Raw genomic sequence first — 18935 nt, 5'->3', positions numbered from 1 at the left:
TCCTCACCCCCAGAGACGGCACAAAACCAGTGCAAGTGCCCTGGCCAGCAGCTCAGTGCTTCCATAAGAAGCACACGGACATTACCCAAAAAAGGGGGGGAATCGAGGGCAGGGCAGCCCCCCAAAGTGTTGGAAGCCCCCCAGATCCTGTCCCACAGGCTGGCAGCCGCCCCCTGGCACAGGAAGTGTCCCCAAGGGTGGTGTCTCCTCTTCCCCCTCAGCCCCCACCACGTTCCCCCTCCACTCCAGGCAGAGGATTCCTCATTCCAGGAGACGTCTGATCCCTTCCCTAGGCCTTCCCAGACACGGCTGGGCCGTGATGGAATCTGTGCTCCCAGAGCCACCCGGCAGCTCCAGCCCCTGCACTGCTTCTGCACATCAGTTCTCACTTCTCCTTTCCCTTTCATGAATTCCCCCAGCCAGGGAAGCAGAAATAAAACCTAGAAATTTAAAAAGTAAAGTGGGAACACAGCCCCACACCTCACTTACTTGATGGTTAAAAGGTGTCTCTGTTTACACATACCCAGGAAAACCAGTCCCTCTAGAGAAGTCTTGGGTTTCCTTTTGCATCAATTGAGTGGCACAGCTGCCAGCTGATGCCATTAAACTCTCCATCCCCAAAACCCCTGGTCACCCTGGGCTGTGGGGTTTTTGGTGTCACACTGCTAGCAGGGCCCTCTGCCAGCTGCCCTGCCCAGGAGAGAATCCATGGGACTGATGGGAACCTCACCACTGGAAGCCAGGCAGGAATTGGTTAACCCAGAGCAGCACCTCAGAGTGTTGGGGGGAAGCTGTGACATTCCCCTGCCTCCATGGCACCGTGGGCAGGGTTTAGGTGAGGTGCCCACACAGGCTGCACATCCTCGTGCAGATGAGAATCCCTGCACAAGGGTTCTCCAGCTACTCCAGGGGCTGGAGACAGCAAGAACATCCCTGGAGGAGCGTCAGGGGAGTAGGACAGACAGTCAGGATGGACGGACATGAGAGATCTCTGCAGCCAGGGCGTGGAATTTGGGGTTTATTGCAAAGGGCCAAGTGCAGGGCCCTGCTGGGAGCTGCCAGCCACAGCTCGGAGCAGGCCCGAGAGAAGAGAGGGGGAGAGAGGATGAGAGAGAGAGAGAGCGAGGTGCCTGTTACAATACAATAAATCTTCTTCTGTGTTGAATATTCTAATTCTCACTAACCAATCTAGTACAATATACAAATCCTACAGCATTTACATCCAGCCTATAAGAATCAATACATTACCATACTGTGTTACATTTAAAACCCTAAAAACTACTCTTTTAAACCCTAAAAACTCCCCTTTGGGCCCCTTCTGCCAAGCTGCAGGGTCTGCTCTGACCCTTGGAGCTGTCTGCAAGCAGAGGGTATTGTTTCATCAAAAGGGGATTAGCTTCAGATGGCCATACCATTGTTTTCCAGTTGTTTAGTAACTAAGGTACCTCAAAGCTTGCTTTCATTTCAATCTCACCTGAAGTTTCTATATTCTCAAAATCTTTTGCCAGGCAATCATATTAATAAAGCTTTCCTGTTTGATCTTCCCCAACACAATGGCATTCCTGTTATCTCTTCACCCCCCAGTCCTGGCATTATCCTGCCAAAAAAACACAGGCACTTACAGGCCCTGTGCCTCCATCATGCAGAAGTGTCCTGCAAAGAGGAACTCAGGAGCAAAACCAAGGGAAGTGAATCTGTCTGTATGGAAAGAGTCACCGTTTCCACAGCAGAAACTTTACTGTTTATTCCCCAAAACTTGCACCACCTGCCCTGTGCTGCTGAATCTGCAGCCCAGCCAGGCAGCAGCTGGGCAGAGCTGGATCCGAGCCCTCAGCACCTGTGGCTCAGCATTCCCGAGCAGGAGGTGCTGTCCCCGGCTGGTGACACTGCAGACCCTGGGGGAAGGACGGGAGTGGGGCAGAGGAGGCTGCAGAGAGTCCCTGGTGGGGCAGAGGGAGGGACAGACACCTTCCTGCTCCCCACCCCCTGGTCTCAGTTTCCCCTCTGTCATTTCTCACATGCCTCAGTTCTCACTTCTCCTTTCCCTTTCGTCAATTCCCTCAGCCAGCTCGTTTTCCCAGCTCCGGTCCCTCCGCTCTGACTGGTGAGTGCCCAGAGCGGCTCGGCCATGGGCTGGGGGCTCGGGGGGGCCTCGCTCACCTGGGCACTACTGGCGTGGGTGACAGGGGCTGAGCAGCCCCAGGAACTCTCGTCCTCTTCGGGGTTTGGGGTGTGCAGAAAGACCTTAAACCTCTCACGTCTGGAAGTTCTGCCGGGGGGCGGCTGGGATAACCTCAGGAATTTGGATATGGGCAGAGTCATCAACCTGGGCTACTCACAGTGCAAGACCACAGAAGATGGATCTTACCTCATCCCAGACGAGATCTTCACCATCCCCCGCAAGCAGAGCAACCTGGACACCAACTCCGAAATTATCGAATCCTGGAAGGATTACCAGAGCATCACCTCTGCCTCCATCAACCTGGAGCTGTCCCTCTTCTCCTCCATCAACGGCAAATTCTCCAACGACTTCCACCGCACCAAGACCCACCAGGTGAGAGACAAGGCTGTCACCACCCGGGTGCAGGTCAGGAACCTGGTTTACACGGCCAAGATCGACCCCGAGGCGGCCCTGGACAGGGCCTTCAAGAAGCAGCTGCTGACCATCGCCAGCCACCTGGAGAACAACCAGACCCAGATGGCCGATTTCTTGGCCGAGGTGCTGGTGCTCAACTACGGCACCCACACCATCACTTCCGTGGATGCAGGAGCCACCCTGGTGCAGGAGGACCAGATCAAAGCTACCTTCCTGAAGGACAGCTGGGCCACACGGAGCTCTGTCACTGCCTCGGCCGGCGTGGCCTTCCACAGCATCGTCAATGTGGGAACCAAGGAATCCCTGGACGTCAGCTCGGGCTTCACCAAGCAGTACCTGGACAACCGCACCAACTCCAGGGTGGAGAGCATCGGTGGGGCCCCCTTTTACCCAGGCATCACCCTGAAGACCTGGCAGGAGAGGATTCAAAACCAGCTGGTTGCCCTGGACCGCTCGGGGCTGCCCCTGTACTTTTTCATCAAGCCGAGCACGTTGCCGGAGCTGCCGGCGCCCACGGTGCGGAGGCTGGCCCGGCGCGTGGAGCTCGCCATCCGCCGCTACTACACCTTCAACACCGCCCCGGGCTGCACCGACCCCTCCTCGCCCAACTTCAACTTCCACGCCAACACCGACGACGGCTCCTGCAAGGGCACCATGGCCAACTTCACCTTCGGGGGAGTCTTCCAGGAGTGCGTGGGCCTGGGCGGTCCCGACACCGGCGCGCTGTGCCAGGCGCTGGAGCAGAGGAACCCCCTCACCGGGGCCTTCTCCTGCCCCGCCGCCTACACCCCGGTGCTGCTGGGCGTGCAGGAGCGGGAGGAGGGTCACAGCCACCTGGAGTGCCACAACAAGTGCACCCTGGGCATCTTCTGCCACCGCGAGTGCCAGGATGTCTTCTGGCTCTCCCGGGTGCAGTTCAGTGCCTACTGGTGCTCCGCGAGCGGGCAGGTGCCTCCGAACTCGGGGTACCTCTTTGGGGGGCTGTTCAGCACCCACGGCGCCAACCCCATCACGGGAGCCCTGTCCTGTCCCTCGGGGTTCTTCCCACTGAAGCTCTTCGGCGAGCTCAGTGTGTGCGTGAGCCAGGATTACGAGGCGGGCGCCGCGTACGCGGTGCCCTTCGGGGGCTTCTTCAGCTGTCAGGCCGGGAACCCCCTGGCCGGGCAGCCCCGGGGCACGGCTGAGGACACCCACGCCAAGGGCTGTCCCCCGGGCTTCAGCCAGCACCTGGCACTCATCAGCGACAGCTGCCAGGTGCAGTTCTGCGTCCAGGCCGGGCTCCTCACCGGGGGCTCGCTGCCGCCCGCCCGCCTGCCCCCCTTCAGCCGGCCCCCCGCCAACCTGCCGGCCGTGGACACGCTGCTGGTGCGGGACGGGGACAGCGCCTGGGTGAGGGACGGCCAGAGCCACGTGTGGCGGCTGGCACGGCCCGAGGAGGCGCGGCACGCGGCCGACATGGTCGGGGCCCGGGGGCTGTCAGGGGGAGAGGTGGCCGGAGTCACCGTGGCCGTGCTGGCCGGGCTGGCCACCGGCCTGGGGACAGCCTGGTACGGCCACCGGCGCTACAGGGCCAGGGGGTATCGCGAGCTGGGCACGGGGGACAGCCCGGCCCCCGGCAGCCCCGAGCACAGCACGGTGCTGAGTGTGGGCGAGGGGTACCAGCAGGAGGAGATGGAGGGGACGGTGCCCTGAGTGCCCCCTCCCCTGGGGCCCAAATCCCCAAACCCACAGGAAAAGGCAGGTGCGGAGGGGCCCCGGGGAGGGCTGTCTCCCAAATCCTGCATGCTGCAAGCTGCAACCCCTATCTCCATGTATATCTATCGGGATAGATATACACACGCATGCAGAGAGGCACGGAGCAGTTTTATTTCAGCCAGCAACTCATTGTGTAGTCAACAGAGCATTAAAAAAAGGAAAAAAAGTCACGTTGTGTAAAGACTTACTCACAGTAAGAGCCATCGGGCTGGCATCGCGGAGGTGGGGGACCCTCCCCCCTGTCGCCCAGAGGGTTTTGCATAGCTCCAGACAGGCTTTGTCTGCACTGGGGAAAACCCAGGGCATGCAGTGGAGGAGAAATCACACGGCTGAGAGCCACCCAAACAGGGGCGTGTGCCTGGGGAAAGAGGGTTTCTCCCTTGAGGTAGAAGATAACAACCCACGCTGAGGGTGGCTGGGCACAGATGGGTGCAAAGGGAAATCAGGGGGACTCGGGGTGCCTGGCCCTGCCCACAGCGCCCCTGGCTCGCCTGGCCACACAGATGACTGACAGAAGACAACAGAGAGGCCAGGCCGTGCAGGGACCGCCAGAGTCCCCTGCCATCCGCTTTATTGACCCCCAGCCCCTCCTGGGGTGGCCGCGGGGCTGACGGACCCTCCAGGCCACGGAGAGGAAAACAGAAACGACAACAGAACGATGCACAGCAGGATGGGCCCCCTCCCACCAGCACAGGGGGCCAGGGAGCCCCCAGCACCCGGCACAGGTGGCTCTGAGAGGCCCCGTGAATCCTGGTTTGGGATGGAAGGGACCCCACAGACTCCCATTCCTAAGCCCTGCCCTGGGCAGGGACACCTTCCACCTGGGCTCTCCAAGGCCCAGTCACCCAGGGGGCCGACAGGGACCCCCGGAGCCTTGGAACACACTTCCCCCATCACCCACACTCCTACCCACACCACCCTCCTGGCCCAGCCCACGCCAACCCCTCAGCAAGCACCTTCCCCTGCAGACCTCCCCAAGGGCAGGAAGGGGGACACTTCTTACCCCACCTGCACCTGGCCCCATGGGGACCCACAAGTGACAGCCCTCCCATGGAGCAGAGCCCTGTCGGGGTGGGGGGCCCCACAGCCCCTGTCCCAACCCCAAGCACCACTGTGCCCAGCCCCAGCTCGGCTGCAGCACCACGTTCTCCCAGGCTGCCTCCCCAGATGCCCCCCTATATGTACATATATACGACAAAACCCCAAAACACGAGGTATATAGAAATTCCAACGTGGGGACGCCCCCATACGAACAGTTCAAGGAACCCACTGCGGGGGGTGGCATGTCACTGTCCCCTCCCACACACACTTCCTACCACCCACCAGCCCCTCCCTGGCATGCAGAGGGACACGGGGACCCTGCAGGGCACAGCTCAGACACAGCCAAGAGGAGCAGGGGGCAGGGCTGGGGGCAGCTGAGGCAGCCCAGGCCCCCCAGCCTCCACAGACACAGGAGACCAGTGGGGAGGTACCGGACAGAACAAACGGACAGACAAACGTCAGAGGGACGAGGCAGAGCAAGGGGGACTCCTGTGGCCCCAGCTCCCCAAGCCAGGTGCCAGCCCCAGGTGGGTGGCAGGGGTGTTGGGTCAGGCTGGGACTGGCACAGATGAGGAGAGAGAGGGGAGCCTGGCACTCCCCAAGCCCTCAGCACAGTGACAGCAAGGACACCATCCAGAGGGGCGGCCAAGCCAGCCTGAAGCCCCACAGCTGTGTATGGGGATGTTCCCGCCCTGCAGGAGTGAAGGGGACGGCCAAAAGGACCTTCTCCCACATTCCCAGCCAGCCTGGGGCACTGCGTGGCTGCCACTGGGAGCAGGGGGCTCCAGGTGTGCCCTGAAAAGCCCCCAGGCGGATATCTCCAGCAGCTTTATCCTGGTGGGTGCCGGCACAGGCAACCCTTTCCTTGCCTCCTCGCCACAGTCTCAGTCCTTCTCCTGTGCCAGGCTCTCCTCAGTGATGCCCTGGGCTGCCAGCTCAGCCAGGACATTGTCCAGGTAGTTGATGTCGGGGTAGCCGTGGCCGGTGAGGTTGGAGCCAAACTCTGTCTTGTGGTGGATCTCGTTCCAGATCACCGTGTCCGACTCGCCCGTGGTGCTGGAGGTGCCGATGGCGAAGATCAGGCGCCGGTCCCAGGCCACCAGCAGCAACTTCAGTACCTGTGGAGGCCAGGAATGGGGCAGGCAGCAAAGCAGGCACGGCCACATGGGCAGCCCACAGGCAAGGCCTCCTGGAGCACCCCAGCACAGCCTCCTGCCCCAGCCAGAACAGAGGGACTGGGCTGCCGAGCCTGCAGGGGAAGGTCACGGGGCTCCTGCAGAGCCTGCTGGATGGGCTGTGGGCTAAGCCTCCACCCACATTCCCCTGCTTAAGCCATGTTTGCTTTTCCCACCCGGGCACGCCTCACCTTCCTGCCCTTCTCGCTGTCTGGCAGGTAGCAGTGCCGGGGGAAGCCACGGGCTGTGAAGCTCTTCCCAGGGTTTGGATGCTCTGGTCCCTGCGATGTGGAGGGGAAAAGAAAACCCTTCTGGAGCTCAAAAGCAATCTCTGGGCACAGGGCAACTCCCCAAGCCTTGGTGGGCACTGATGGCCACCATTCCTCTGCCACCAAGCAGACAGGGACAGCACTTTCATGCAGGTACACCCCAGACCTCCCACAACACCCTTACGGACAAGCAGCTCCTGAGCCAAGGCACGAGCTGCAGCGGGACCTGGGGGTGACACAGCTGTGACAGGGGCTGCCAGCCCCCCCAGGTGGCCCCCCCAGACCCACCTGCACCCCCGGGGGGATGTTGTAGATGATGCGGATGGTTTTGCAGTCGGCGTGGCCGGGCAGCGCGTGGGGGATGATGTGATATTCCATCTTCCCGGGAGGCTGCGTCCCTGTCTTCACCCCATAGATGGTTTTGCAGGTGGGACACTGCAGACTCCCATCCTGAGAGTGGAAAAAGGGGGACATGCTGAAACCAGAATCTCCAGCACTGAGCCACGCCAGGCACTGAGTCCCTGAGCAGCACTGAACATTGTTTTAATTGAGAAAAACATAATTTCAAAAACTCTCAAGAACCTGGGGTAGGGCTGGGAGAATACACTATCCAACTTCAGCCAAAAACCTGAGGTCTGCATTTCTCTTCCCCCTCAGTTTTCCAGTCCTCATTGCTTTCCCTAGCTCTGAATTGGTGCTTTGTTTTGCTTTGTTTTTTCAAAGAGGGAAATATAAAAAATATTGAAAATCTCCAAACAAGGCATTTTCCAGGGAATGTCAAGCACGAGGGGTATTTGCAAAAACTCTCCCGTAGCTGGAGAAGCACTGCCTGGCACCAAATTCCAGGTAGCTCTGCTCAAACATGCAGGGATCAAAGTCCACCTTGGCAAGGAAAACAAGCACAAAAATCTGGGCATAGTGGGGGGAAACACACCCACACAACCCTGAGTTCTGATTTAGCAGTCCCCAAGTGCTTGCTGCTGATAAAAATTAAACTCTGAGTCAGGGTGGGAGCTCAGGAGCTCAGGAGCACAGGGCCCTGGGTGACAGCAGGGCAGCCAGGCTGGAGCTCTGTCCCACGGAGAGCTCGTGGAGCTCAGCAGAGGTGGCTGAGCTGGGGTCCCCGGGGCTGCAGGCTCTCACCTTGTTGCCGTTGTTGTACATGGCCACCAGGCAGTGGAGGTGGAAGACGTGGCTGCACTTGACCAGCTTCCCCACGAGGTCAGGTTTGATGGCCGGCTGGGGCCCCTTGTAGCCAGAGGGGGCAGAGAGGCGCTCCATGCAGATGGTGCAGTCCTGTGCCAGGGGGAGGACAGGGATCAGAGGGATGGGCGCTGATGGCTGCCCTGCTGTCACCCAGGTCACCCTGCAGGGGCCGTGCACGCAGCACACAGCCCCCTCCGGGGACAGGGCAGAGCCATACAGTGTGGCACTGTGTGTATCCCTAGCCCCTCATCCCAGGGCAAAGCCCCTGGCACAGCCCTGCTGCTCGCACCTCATCGGGCGGATGCCGCACCTTCTGCAGGTATTTCTTCAGCACCTCCTCCGGGGTTTTACCTGTGGGACAGCGAGGGTCAAAGGATGGGAGAAACCCACTGCCAGGGGCAGCAGAAGGGATGGGGGCACAGGGGAACCAAGAAGGGGAGGAGGGACATCTCTCTCACCCTTCTTGGCCTGTTTCTTGGTGGTCTTGCGGCAGGAGTGGGAGATGCCGGGGATGGACTGGATCTCGCTCTTGCTGACGGGCGGGGGGTGCAGCACCAGCTTGGGGGGCCGGGTCAGGCACACGGGCAGCCCGGCCGCGCTCATGAGGATCCCCGTGATCCCTGCGCAAGGAGGGAGCGAATGGCACTGAGGAAAACACCCTGAAACCCAGAGGCTCCCCAAAACCTGTCCCACGGCGGCTGTTTGTCCTCCCACCCTGGGGGAAGCAGCACCTGCTGTGGTCCCATCCTCACCTGCCAGTGCTGGGTTGACGGGGCTGGAGCCAGTGAGGTTCTTCACAGGGACAGTGGGGACCCTGAGGGAAGCCAGCACAGACCACATCAGGACAGGCAGGAGGCACCCACGTCCCCACAGGGCCCAGGGGCCACACAACAGTTGCCTGAGCAACTGCACAGGCCCTGGCTGGAAAAAGAGAATCCCCCCGACAGGGCAACGTGCCCCTCCCTGCCCCACCACCGCCTTTTCTCTGGCGCTTTAGAAACCCTGACTGCATCTCCATTCATGGCCCCTTTTTGTCACAGCTCCCCGGGCCAGTCTGTTGTTTCTTTTCCTCTTTTCTCCTACAGCCACGTCACTGCCACAGCTCTTTCCCCCTCCCCTTGGGGCTTTCTTCCATGGGAAAGTTTCCCGGCAGGTCAGGAGCAGAGGGAAGGGGGAGAATGGAGAGGGAAAGGAAAGGGGCCAGGCTGTGACAGAAGGCTGATGGCAGAGCCAGACAAAGGGGAGAAACAGGCCCATTAAATGTCCACCCCATCACAAAAAAATGTCTTTGGAGGGTGGGGGTCTGGAGGGACCCCTTCTCATGGGGCCTGAATGGCTTTTCTTTGGGCCTTTCGCAGTCCCCCACCCAACCCCTGACTCCAAGAGAAAGAGCAGCCTCAGCCTGTTCATTGAGATGCAGGAGCCAACCCATCCCTGCTCTGGTCCCCAGGCACCTGTGGGGAAGGCGAGGGGCCCAGCAGAACCCACTACCCTCCACGGGAGGCTGGGCACCACCGAGGGTCTCCCACCACGCTCAGCGGTGACAGACCCCTGCAGTGAAGGCTGCAGCCTGCCCTGGGAGGGAGAAAAGTCTGTGCCGTCCCTTTCTGCAGCCCGGCACCCCGCGGGACTCACCCGGAGGCGATGAGCACGCGGGACTGGGCGATGGCGAGGCGCTGCAGGTGGCTGCGGTTCAGGGTGCCCAGGCTGGCCCGGGAGCCTTTGCCGCCGCCCGCGCTGCCGGGGGGGCTGCCCGAGGCGCCGGCCGAGCTCAGGGCGGGCGTGCTGGCCGCCTGCCGCCGGCCCCCCTGCGCCGCCAGCGGCTTCAGCGAGCCGCGCACCGCGGCCACGCCGTCCGGGGGCTTGGGCCCCGCCGCGGGCACCGCGGGCTTGGGGGCGGGCGGCGGCTTGGCGGGGGCGGCCTTGCGGGGCTGCAGCGTGGAGGCGCCGGGGCCGGCGGCGGCGGCGGCTTTGACGCTCATGACCAGCAGGCACTGGGGACACGTGCAGGCGGGCACCGGCGGGGCCGCCGCCGCCCCGGGGCTGGCCGGCCACGACTGCGACTTGGGCAGCGTGCCCGACACCAGCGGGTAGACCATGTCGAGGCGGCGGCGGACGCGGCGCTTGCGCTGGGTCTGCCGGTTGATCTGGCCCATGGTGGCGAAGTCGATGACGTAGCAGAAGCCGATGGCGCTCAGGTCCACCCAGGGGTGCTGCTTCTCATAGGCGCGCTGGATGGTGATGCCCACGTCCATGTCGTAGGGTGTCCACGTGCCGCTGTCGTTCTCCCACTCCCAGACGACGCCCTTGCCCGGCGCCGAGGACGGGTCGTAGTAGCTGCGCCGGACGGGCCGGATGGTGCCTGAGGGAGGGCGACAGATGCCATCAGACCCTGGCGCCAGCAGCCACTCGTGGGCAGGCAGCGAAACCACCCCGACCTGCCCCGCCGGTGCCATTCTACGCGGGGACAGCACGGCTTTCCGGCTCTGCTGCTGTCCCCACCCTGCCAGGAGACCCGTGTGCCTCAGTTTCCCCAGAGGGCAGGGAGCTTCTACACCCCACAGCCTGGGGGTGCACCCTAGTGCAACTGGGCTGAAGGGAAGGGCAGATTTCACTCCCACTGGCCCACAGGCCAAGCACGGAGCCACTCAGCTCTGATGGGGAAACACAGAACCACAAGCTTGGCTGCTCCAGCCTGCTCCTGGGGACCTCCCATGGGAGCCTGACGAAACCAGGCATTAGGGCACCCGAGCCCGGCAGTGCCTGTCTCCCTCCCAGCTCTGGGCTGGAACAGGTGAATAAAAGATTAGAGGGGCAGCTCCGAGCCCCAAGCAGTGACACACACAGGTCCTCACGCACGCAGGGGAGCGGGGCTCGTGCCAGCCCCACCATCTGCAGCTGCCAAACCGGCCCCAGTGAAAACCCCAACTGTGGCAACTGATTTTCCTCACAGGGAAAATCCCTGTGAGACCAAGCTAAGGAGTTTGAGTGGGGCCCTGTGCCCAACTCCCGCTGCCCCATCAGCAAACATCAGGAGTGGGACGAGAGCACAAAGCACCAAGGCTTTGTGCCTTGCATGCTTATTTTGGCTAAGCGTTTCCTTTCCCACCACTCCCAATCAACAAGGATGCATTCGAAGCATGGACACAAATTTTGGGAACTCCTACAATGAGGAGAAAGGCTTCCTCTTTGGGATGTCTCACAGCAGGGCAGGGCTGGGTGTGCATGGTACTGGGGTCCCATCCTGAGCGTGTCACTGATGCCCAGAGGTGTCTGGTAACAGGTGGGACAAGCACCACTGCCTTCAGGTCCCTCTGCAGATCCCCATGGCTCAGCCCAGCGTGAGGAACAAGAAAGCACTCAAAGAGAAGCAATAACAAGTCTGCTGCTTCGGCTTTTCACCACGTGTCCTGCAAAGCCTCCAAGAATTTCAGTCCCTTCGCACCCCCACCTCTCGGCGGAGAACAGCCGCCACCGCAGGTCCCGCAGGGACACGAGTGGGATAAGAAGGAAAAGGTGTTTATCAGCACCCTGCCAAAGGGACACGGGGTGCAGCTACACCCCAGCCAAGCCAAGCCACCCGCCCTGTCCTGCCAAGGGGCACCCGGGGCAGAAAAGCCGAGGGGAGCGGGGCAGTGATTTATCCTAATCTGGCGGCAGCATGCGGCATCTGGCGGTCCCCAGGCAGCAGTGTGGGAATGCTGTGTGTTCCCCCAGCCCCTCGCCGCCAGCCGGCCTCCCATTCAACAGGGGAAGAAAGGGAACAATAGCTATTCAGGGCCTGCCAGGGTCGCGACCCCCCCAAATCAGAGCTGTTTAATGACCCAAAATACCAACATCCCCAGCAACCCAGGGAGAGACAGAACAATCTCCCTTTCAGTCCTCCACCCTGGGCAACAATAGCCCTCAGAAGCTGGCCCCCAGCCACCCTGCTCGCAGAGGTCCCTTGTCCCTACACCCACGGGCAGGGGAGGGTCGCCGCCAGCCCCCAGGGCTGCTGGGGAAAGAGGGACAAAGGAGGGTGTCTGGCGCTCTGCTGCACCCCAGGGACAAAGCACGCTGGCCATCACGGGGGTGTTGGGGATCACAACCCCCCATTCTAACGCCCTGCCGTGGGTGCTTGTGCCCCACATCCCAGACAAGCCCAGGAGGTGGGGGACAGACAGCTGGGACCCGCCCACCTGCCCGTGCCCTCCCCGAGCATCCCTGCACCTGCTTGTGTCCCTGCCCTGGGGCTGCCATCCCCCCGAGATGCAGGATCTGTCACCCAAGTGCCATCCAGCTCTAGGTCGATGGCGGCTCAGATCTAGCACAGAGGGAGCCGGGCACGGCCCTGGAAGGGTGTGCAGGAGACGAGCTCTCCTGAAGGGAGAAGGATGGGGTGGGTGCAACAGGGCCCTGCAGCAGCGAGCAGGGCGGGCAGCACGACCCCGGGGGGGACCAGGGACGCGCGGGCAGGACGGGCAGCGAGGGCAGGGCGAGGACCTGCGGATCGGGTGTGAGGACACGGGCGAGCTGGCATCGCGGCGGGATCGGGCACGGCGGGGCCCGGCAGCGCCGCTCGGTGCAGCCCCGCACGGCGCCGGAGCGGGGACACCGGGACCCCCCTCCCGCCCGCCGGGCCGGCCGTGCCGCCGCGCGTTACCGGGCCGCGGGGCCGACTCACCGGTGTCCTGGCGGAACTGGTGCATGGACTGCAGGTCGATGATGTAGGGCGCCAGGCGGCTGTCGGCCTGGCCCAGCACCACGCTGCCGCCCGCCCGCGGCCCGGCGCGGGCCACCGCCTCGATGTGGTGGCTGACGGCCGGGCTGTAGGGCCGCCAGCGCCCGTGCTCGTTCAGCCATTCCCACACCACCACGGCCGAGGCCAGCAGCATGGCTCCGCCGCCCCGGCCGCGGCCCCGGCTGGCTGCGCCGCTGCCGCCCGCCCCGGCGGCTCTCGCATGCTCGGCGCGGCGCAGGGCTCTGCCCGCCCCCGCCCGGGGCCGGAGCCGCGCACGGCCGGGCCGCCCCTCGCTCTCCCCTGCGCGCACCCGCGGCGCCGCTCCCGGCCCGCTCCGCCCGGCCCCGCCCGCACCGAGCGCCCCGGGCCGGGGGCGGCACCGCGCCACGTCAGCGCGCCCCGCCCCGGTGGCACCGAGCGACCCGCGGGGGGCGAGGGACCCATCCCGCGTCTGTCCCGGTACCCCCATCCCGCACCCCGGCACCTCCCACTGTCCCGGTATCCCTGTGCTGCATCCCGCTTCCCCACTGTCCCCGTACCCCCGTCCTGCATCCCGTGTCCGCACTGTCCCCATATCCCTGTCCTGCATCCCGTGTCTCCACTCTCCCCATACCCCCACCCTGCTCCCCTGGGAACCCTCCCAATGTCCTCGTACCCCCACCCTGCAGCCCCCCCGTACCCCTAACCAGGTGTGCAGCCCGGGGAGCCCCTGGTGTCACATCCTTGTGGGGACCCCCCAGTCGCTGCCTGCCAGTGAGAGACTCAGGGTGCTGGTGGGTCACAGGGAAACTGCTCCATGTGCTGTGTCATAGAAATGTGGCCCAAGAGCTTCTTCAGGAAGTGGCCCCCTGGGCTGCTCTTGCCCGTGACCCATGACACACAAAAATTGTTTCAAAGCCCAAAATTGCCTCATGTCTGAGGGCACGTGGGCTGTAACCCCATCTCCTGCACCCCAGCTCTCCCAGCTGCCTGGCTGCCCCTGCTGTGACGTGCACAACCCTGTGCAACCCTCAGACTGGAGCAGCCAGTGCTGGCCCTTCCCAGCAGGCCAGAAAAACATTCCTGAGCATGTTCTCCCACAGAGCCCCATAAACAGCTTCCCAGGACAGCCCTGAATGGCAGGATATTGGTGACAGACTGGTCTCATCCCTTTTGTGCTCCTGTGCTCAGACACACCTAACACTAATTTCCTTGTATATGAAACACCCGGACTTTCCTGGTTCTGGAGAAATGTACAAATTGCCCCTGTGCCCCAGGTTTGGCAGCGCAGGAAATCCCCCAGTCCATGGTCCACCTCAGCCTGCAGGCAGCTCATCCCCGGGCAGGTGGTGGAGCTCCTCTCTGGACAAACCTGTTTCCCAGGCACTGCCCATCCTGCTGAGTGCCTGCCAGAGGCGCTTGTGGTGAGAAACCATTAGACAAGATCCAAAAGAGAGGAAAAAACGAAGGGAAGGAAAAGAGGGAACAGGTGGGGACTGACTGCGGTGATGCCAGCTGGCGGGCGCTGCGGTGAGAGAGGATGAGGTGAACCACAAAAGTTCTCCTTTTTCCAGCTCACACTTGGATATACACATGGGGCTACGCTTCAGGCACATTTTCCTGCAAGAAGGGAGGTCTCCTGGCCCTTCCCAGGAAAGCAGCACAGCCACAGAGAGCCACTCCTCTGGGTTTTCACCTGCTCCTTTGAGGCAGACAAGTGCAGCCAAGGCTACAATGGGGGAAACCCGGGGAAATCCTTTCCACTGACTCAGACAGGAGGAAAAGCCTTCCTGCTATTAAAAAAGGAAAGTGTTGGTGAATATCCACCCACCTCTGCTCCAGCTCAGGATCAAGAAGTCAGAAGCCAGCGCTGCAACACTGGTTTGGGCCCGTGGGTGAAGCAGCGGGACCAGCACAGCGGAATCCCACTGGCCTCTGCGCAAGGAGCAAATCCATTCTCACCCAGCACCAAGGCCTGAGGTCAGGGAGCAGCCTCAGCCAGCTCAAAGCCTTTCCAACCCCACAAAGTGTGCCCAGCCACACATTAAGCCCTAAAACCATTTATTAGTTTGAAATTAAACACATCCATGGGTTGCTTTTGGTGGCTGCATCCCTGCTGCAATTTGGGAGTGCACCCCTCCCTCCCTCCTTCCCCCTACTCCCAGTTCCCTGTTCCCACCAGCACTACAAATCCCTTCTCTCTTCCCAAAGCACAAAGCTGGATGGTTGTGGTGGGTTCTCAGTTTGCAGGAGGCCATTGCAGGGGTCCTCAGCAGCATCAACCACACGGGTACAACTGTCCTCCCCTAAAACTCCTAATTTCTGATTCCAAAATGAACAGCTTCATTTGCCTTCAGCCACTAGGATCAACTTCACTTCAATCCATGGCAGAGCAAATCCAAGGGCCTCCTGGCATCGCGGGAGCTCAGCTGTCGGGCACCCTTGTCCTCGCCAAATCACTTCACTGGTGATTCCCTCAGGGCTGCAGCTGAAAAATAGCATTAAACCCCAGCCAGCTCAGACGTCACCGCCTCTGCACGGCACGGCGGGGGCTGGCTGGCAGGGAAAGGCCCAGAGCTGGAGCCTCTAACCCAGCCAAAGCCTGGAGGTTTGGATTAATGGATTGCTTTTCCCATTGTTTCTGGGTAGGGTGGCCATTCCTGAGCGTGGTGGCTGCTCCACAAATGCAGGTGCACCCAGCTGGCAAGGTAACAGGGAAGGAGTAAGGAAGGTTGCAAAAGCCCAGGGAAATCCCTGGGGCAACACCACCGTCCACCTTGGGTCTCCATTGCTGCTTTCGGCCTGGAGTGCAAGTGCAGCCCCGAGCTGAGCTCTCTGCCAGCAGCTGAGGTGGGAGGATCGGGTTGCAGCCTTGGCCGGCTCCCTGGGATCTGAAGGTCACCTCGTACCCGGCCTGTGCTGCCAGAGAAAAGAGGTCTGTTCCCACCTGGCTGGGTGGTGAGGTTCAAGGACATGATGCAGATGTCCTTGGCCACCCCTGGGAAGGTGAGGAGAGTGTGAGCACCCGGCCACTGCTGAGCTGGAGCGTGCAAGAGCAGAAGAGCATAGGGCTTCAAGCACACAGCAGCAGGGAAGAAAAACACTTGTCAGGAAAGACTTGCTTTGACTAATCCTGAAAAAAATAATGGCCATAAATTGTTATTCCCCAGTGCAGGGAAGCATAAAGATTGAAATAATCCAGTCTGAGCTGCAGGCAGCTGAGGGCAGGCAGCAAGTGGCAATGAAGAAGGTGCAGGTTCTTCCTCTCAGGCTTCACTGATAAAAAAATCATCAAAAGACCCCATCAAACCACCCTTGCCCCAACCCTGCAGCCCTGTGGGGTCGGTGGGGTGGGCAGGATGGCACTGGGGGTTCAGCCTGGGGCTGCTCTTTGTCTCGCAGAGGCCCCGTGCCCATGCAGGCGCTGCTGGTGCTGGGGCAGGCGCTGTGCCCGGCGCTGTCCCAGCCTGCCACCACAAAGCCGCTTTGTGCAGGGCCAGCCGGGCACGTCCCCAGCCTCCTCCCTGCTCTGTGGCCCCGGGCTCCCCCCATGCTGCCTGTCCTCTCACAGGCCAGGGAAGAAGGCAGGGCCACACCAGGACAGGGCACAACCCCGGTGACCCACCATCTCCTCCTCATCCTCCCACCATCTCCTTCATCCCCAGCTCCTTCGTCTCCCCCATGACCTCCCAGTGGGTCGCATTCCCCCAAACCTCTCACCCCACAGGGATGGACCCTTCCCTGGAGTGGGAACTGGGCAGCCCAGCCTCCCTGGTGAGCTGCCCCACCTCCCCCAAGAAGTACATCACCCTGGTAGATCTCCCAGCCCTTTTATTCACACGGCAGCCATCACATCCAGTCGGCAGGAGAACCGTGGCCCAGGAAGCTGTGGAACATCCCAGCCCTCCACAGGATGAACAATGTGGTTGGGGGTCTTAGGTTCTCCCATGCCATTCCCAGTCCTAAAATAAGCCCTGCAGGCACTAACCCCCTTGCAGAGAGAAGGCTTCTGAGTCACAGCTAAAAGATCTCCCTTCAGTTAAAAGATCCTCTCCATTATCATGTCCAAGCAATTAAGAATTCCCCCTCCTGATTGCTCCCCCCCCCTCCCCAAAAAGCCCCAAGCAGTTAGAGCAGAAATTCAATGAGCAGCCAACCAAGCTAGGCAGAAGGAGAGTCCACGTGCAAGAGGCCAAGCCTTGTGCCTTGTAGCTGGGGGCAGGTCCCAAGACTCCTTTCACCCGGTGATGCTTTTCTGTCCCTTGGCTCCTGCCCTGCATCCACAAGAGCCCCAAGGCAGCATCTGCATGCCATAGCAGTGTGCAAATTCCAAAGAGAAGGGCAGTGCTGCTTTTCATGCCTCTAGGCCCTGGGGTGAGCAGCAAAGCTGCTTCCTGAGGGTAATTCAAGTGCCCAGCAGGAAGAGCCCAAGGACCCCTGAGGATCCCTGCTCCCTCCAGGCTAGACTGCAGCCTGTGCCTCAGTTTCCCCACGGGGAGCAGCATTAAAAGCATGGGGATTAATGGCACAGTCCCTCCCCTCCACGTCCCCTCCTTCGCTCTCAGCTGCCCTCTGAGAGGGTGGGCGAGGAGCCACAGGGGCACCCAAGCCCCCCCACCCCGTGCTCGCCCTCAGGGGCTCTCGGCCAGGCCAGGGGCTGCGCCGGTGGCCGGGCTGGGCTTGGCGAGCTGCCGCAGGTCCCGCACGGACCTCACGGCCCACTGGGCCAGCTCCCGCAGCACGCCCAGGCCCCGCAGCTTCTGCTCGAAGAGGCTGAGGCGTGGCGGGGGCGGCGGCCCGTCCTCCTCCTCCTCATCCCCCTCCTCGCCGGGGACCCCGCGGCTCTCCAGCCGCAGCAGCTCCTCGAGGTGGTAGGCGAAGGCCGAGACCTGGAGCAGGACAGCCGCCAGCGCCCGGCCTAGGCCCGCGTCGGCCTCGCCCAGCTGCTCCCGCTGCTCCTCCAGCATCTGGGCCAGCAGGGTGCGGAAGGCCCGGTAGGCCGCCAGGTTCTCCAGCAGCCGCTGCGTGCCCGTCTGCTCGTCCCAGCGCTCCACCGCCGCCAGCGGCACCCCCTCCACTGCCGCCGCACTGGCCGAGGCGTCCAAGCCCTGCTGCTCCACCTGCAGGGTGAGACCCGCCGGGGATCAGAGAGGCAGGACAGACGTGGGGGGATCCCCAGCCTCGAGCCCTGCGGGTGTCGGGGCAGCGCAAGTTGCTTTAGTCCTGCCCAGGTGTGAGCAGGCCGGGATCCGGCAGGACTCCGTGCCCCATCCCTGCCGCGGGTCAGTCCTCGCACCCCAGCACAGCTCCCAGATCCCAGCAGTGCTCCCAGCCCCAGAGCAGCCAGAAGGAGCAGGGCAAACTCACGTAGGCGTCCAGGAGGTCGACGACATCCGCGCGCATCTTGCCAGCCAGGCGGATGCCGCGGCTGCAGAGGTCGCGGCGCCGGAGGGCAGCGGAGGGGCTCTCTGCGGCCGCCATGCTCCGGGCAGCTGTCACGGCCACCAGGCTCCGGGCACGGCAGCAGCCGCCCGGCCCGCCGAGGACAATCCCTTGCTGAGCTGGTGCATTCCAGCCGGGAGCTCCGCTCACACGTCCGCTGGCCTGGTTCTCCCCCTCTTCCGTGCCTGGGGCCTGGCACCACGCTGCAAATTCCCGCCTCTGGGATCAACAGCGACAGATTATTTCCCTAATTCCCCCACGCATCGCTACTCCGAGTGCCTTGCCCAGAACTGTCTGGCGCAGCAGCAACAGGCTCCCAGCCCCGGCTGACCCACTCCTCCCTCCCAGGCACACAGCGAGATTAGCAGCACGCTAAGCCCTCGGCTCATTCCAGAGCGCGGGAAACCACTGCCGGGAAGAGGTGAGCAAAGCCTGGACATTGCTCAACACCTCAGCCTGGCAGCCTGGAGCCTGAGCAGGACCAAGCAATGCTGGAGGGCAGCCCCCAGGCTGGAGATCCCGCAGCAGCCCCAAGCCAAACTGCAACCCCAACCCTGGCAGAAGGATCTGTGCCAGATGCTTTTAACCCCCCTTTCCCCAGGAGTCCTGCCCTAAAGAGGGGCTGCAGATAAGGAAAGACATCCCAACCACCCCAGAACAACACCAGCCACGCCACAGGTGAGCTGCACACACCAAGACAAAAACAGCCCTTCGGGTTGGGTTGGTATTTCCTCAGTATGTTTATTTTG

General features: G+C 62.1%; 3 protein-coding genes across 3 annotated transcripts; 1 reads left to right on the top strand and 2 right to left on the bottom strand.

The window, feature by feature from the left end:
- Positions 1–1965: 1965 nt before the first annotated feature.
- Positions 1966–4400, top strand: MPEG1 (macrophage expressed 1). The gene has a single exon (XM_063158388.1). It carries the CDS (start codon positions 2129–2131, stop codon positions 4286–4288), a length of 2160 nt encoding a protein of 719 aa, XP_063014458.1. The 5' UTR covers positions 1966–2128; the 3' UTR covers positions 4289–4400.
- Positions 4401–4440: 40 nt separating this feature from the next.
- Positions 4441–12919, bottom strand: DTX4 (deltex E3 ubiquitin ligase 4). Its single transcript, XM_063158389.1, has 9 exons — positions 12709–12919; positions 9678–10404; positions 8795–8856; positions 8501–8662; positions 8332–8393; positions 7980–8132; positions 7125–7286; positions 6759–6848; positions 4441–6510 (listed from the first exon to the last, which is right to left on the bottom strand). The coding sequence occupies exons 1-9, from the start codon at positions 12917–12919 to the stop codon at positions 6277–6279; spliced, it is 1863 nt and encodes a 620-aa protein (XP_063014459.1). The 3' UTR covers positions 4441–6276.
- Positions 12920–16861: 3942 nt separating this feature from the next.
- Positions 16862–18226, bottom strand: CNTF (ciliary neurotrophic factor). The gene is made up of 2 exons (XM_063158387.1): positions 18112–18226; positions 16862–17864 (listed from the first exon to the last, which is right to left on the bottom strand). Exons 1-2 carry the CDS (start codon positions 18223–18225, stop codon positions 17376–17378), a joined length of 603 nt encoding a protein of 200 aa, XP_063014457.1. The 5' UTR covers position 18226; the 3' UTR covers positions 16862–17375.
- Positions 18227–18935: the final 709 nt, after the last annotated feature.

Source organism: Melospiza melodia, chromosome 6, assembly GCF_035770615.1.
Source record: "Melospiza melodia melodia isolate bMelMel2 chromosome 6, bMelMel2.pri, whole genome shotgun sequence".
NCBI classification, from domain to species: Eukaryota; Metazoa; Chordata; class Aves; order Passeriformes; family Passerellidae; genus Melospiza; species Melospiza melodia.
This window is presented reverse-complemented; position numbering and strand designations above follow the sequence as displayed.

What these genes read in the sequence shown, in the direction of transcription:
- MPEG1 (XM_063158388.1), top strand. Translation starts at nt 2,129, where the DNA reads ATGGGCTGGGGGCTCGGGGGGGCCTCGCTCACCTGGGCACTACTGGCG.
- DTX4 (XM_063158389.1), bottom strand. Translation starts at nt 12,919, where the DNA reads ATGCTGCTGGCCTCGGCCGTGGTGGTGTGGGAATGGCTGAACGAGCAC. An exon ending in CGCGTGCTCATCGCCTCCGG is followed by an intron (nt 8,857 to 9,677) that starts GTGAGTCCCGCG and finishes GGCTTCCCTCAG; the next exon opens with GGTCCCCACTGTCCCTGTGA. An exon ending in TGCGGCATCCGCCCGATGAG is followed by an intron (nt 8,133 to 8,331) that starts GTGCGAGCAGCA and finishes CCCCTGGCACAG; the next exon opens with GACTGCACCATCTGCATGGA.
- CNTF (XM_063158387.1), bottom strand. Translation starts at nt 18,225, where the DNA reads ATGGCGGCCGCAGAGAGCCCCTCCGCTGCCCTCCGGCGCCGCGACCTC. An exon ending in TCGACCTCCTGGACGCCTAC is followed by an intron (nt 17,865 to 18,111) that starts GTGAGTTTGCCC and finishes CTCACCCTGCAG; the next exon opens with GTGGAGCAGCAGGGCTTGGA.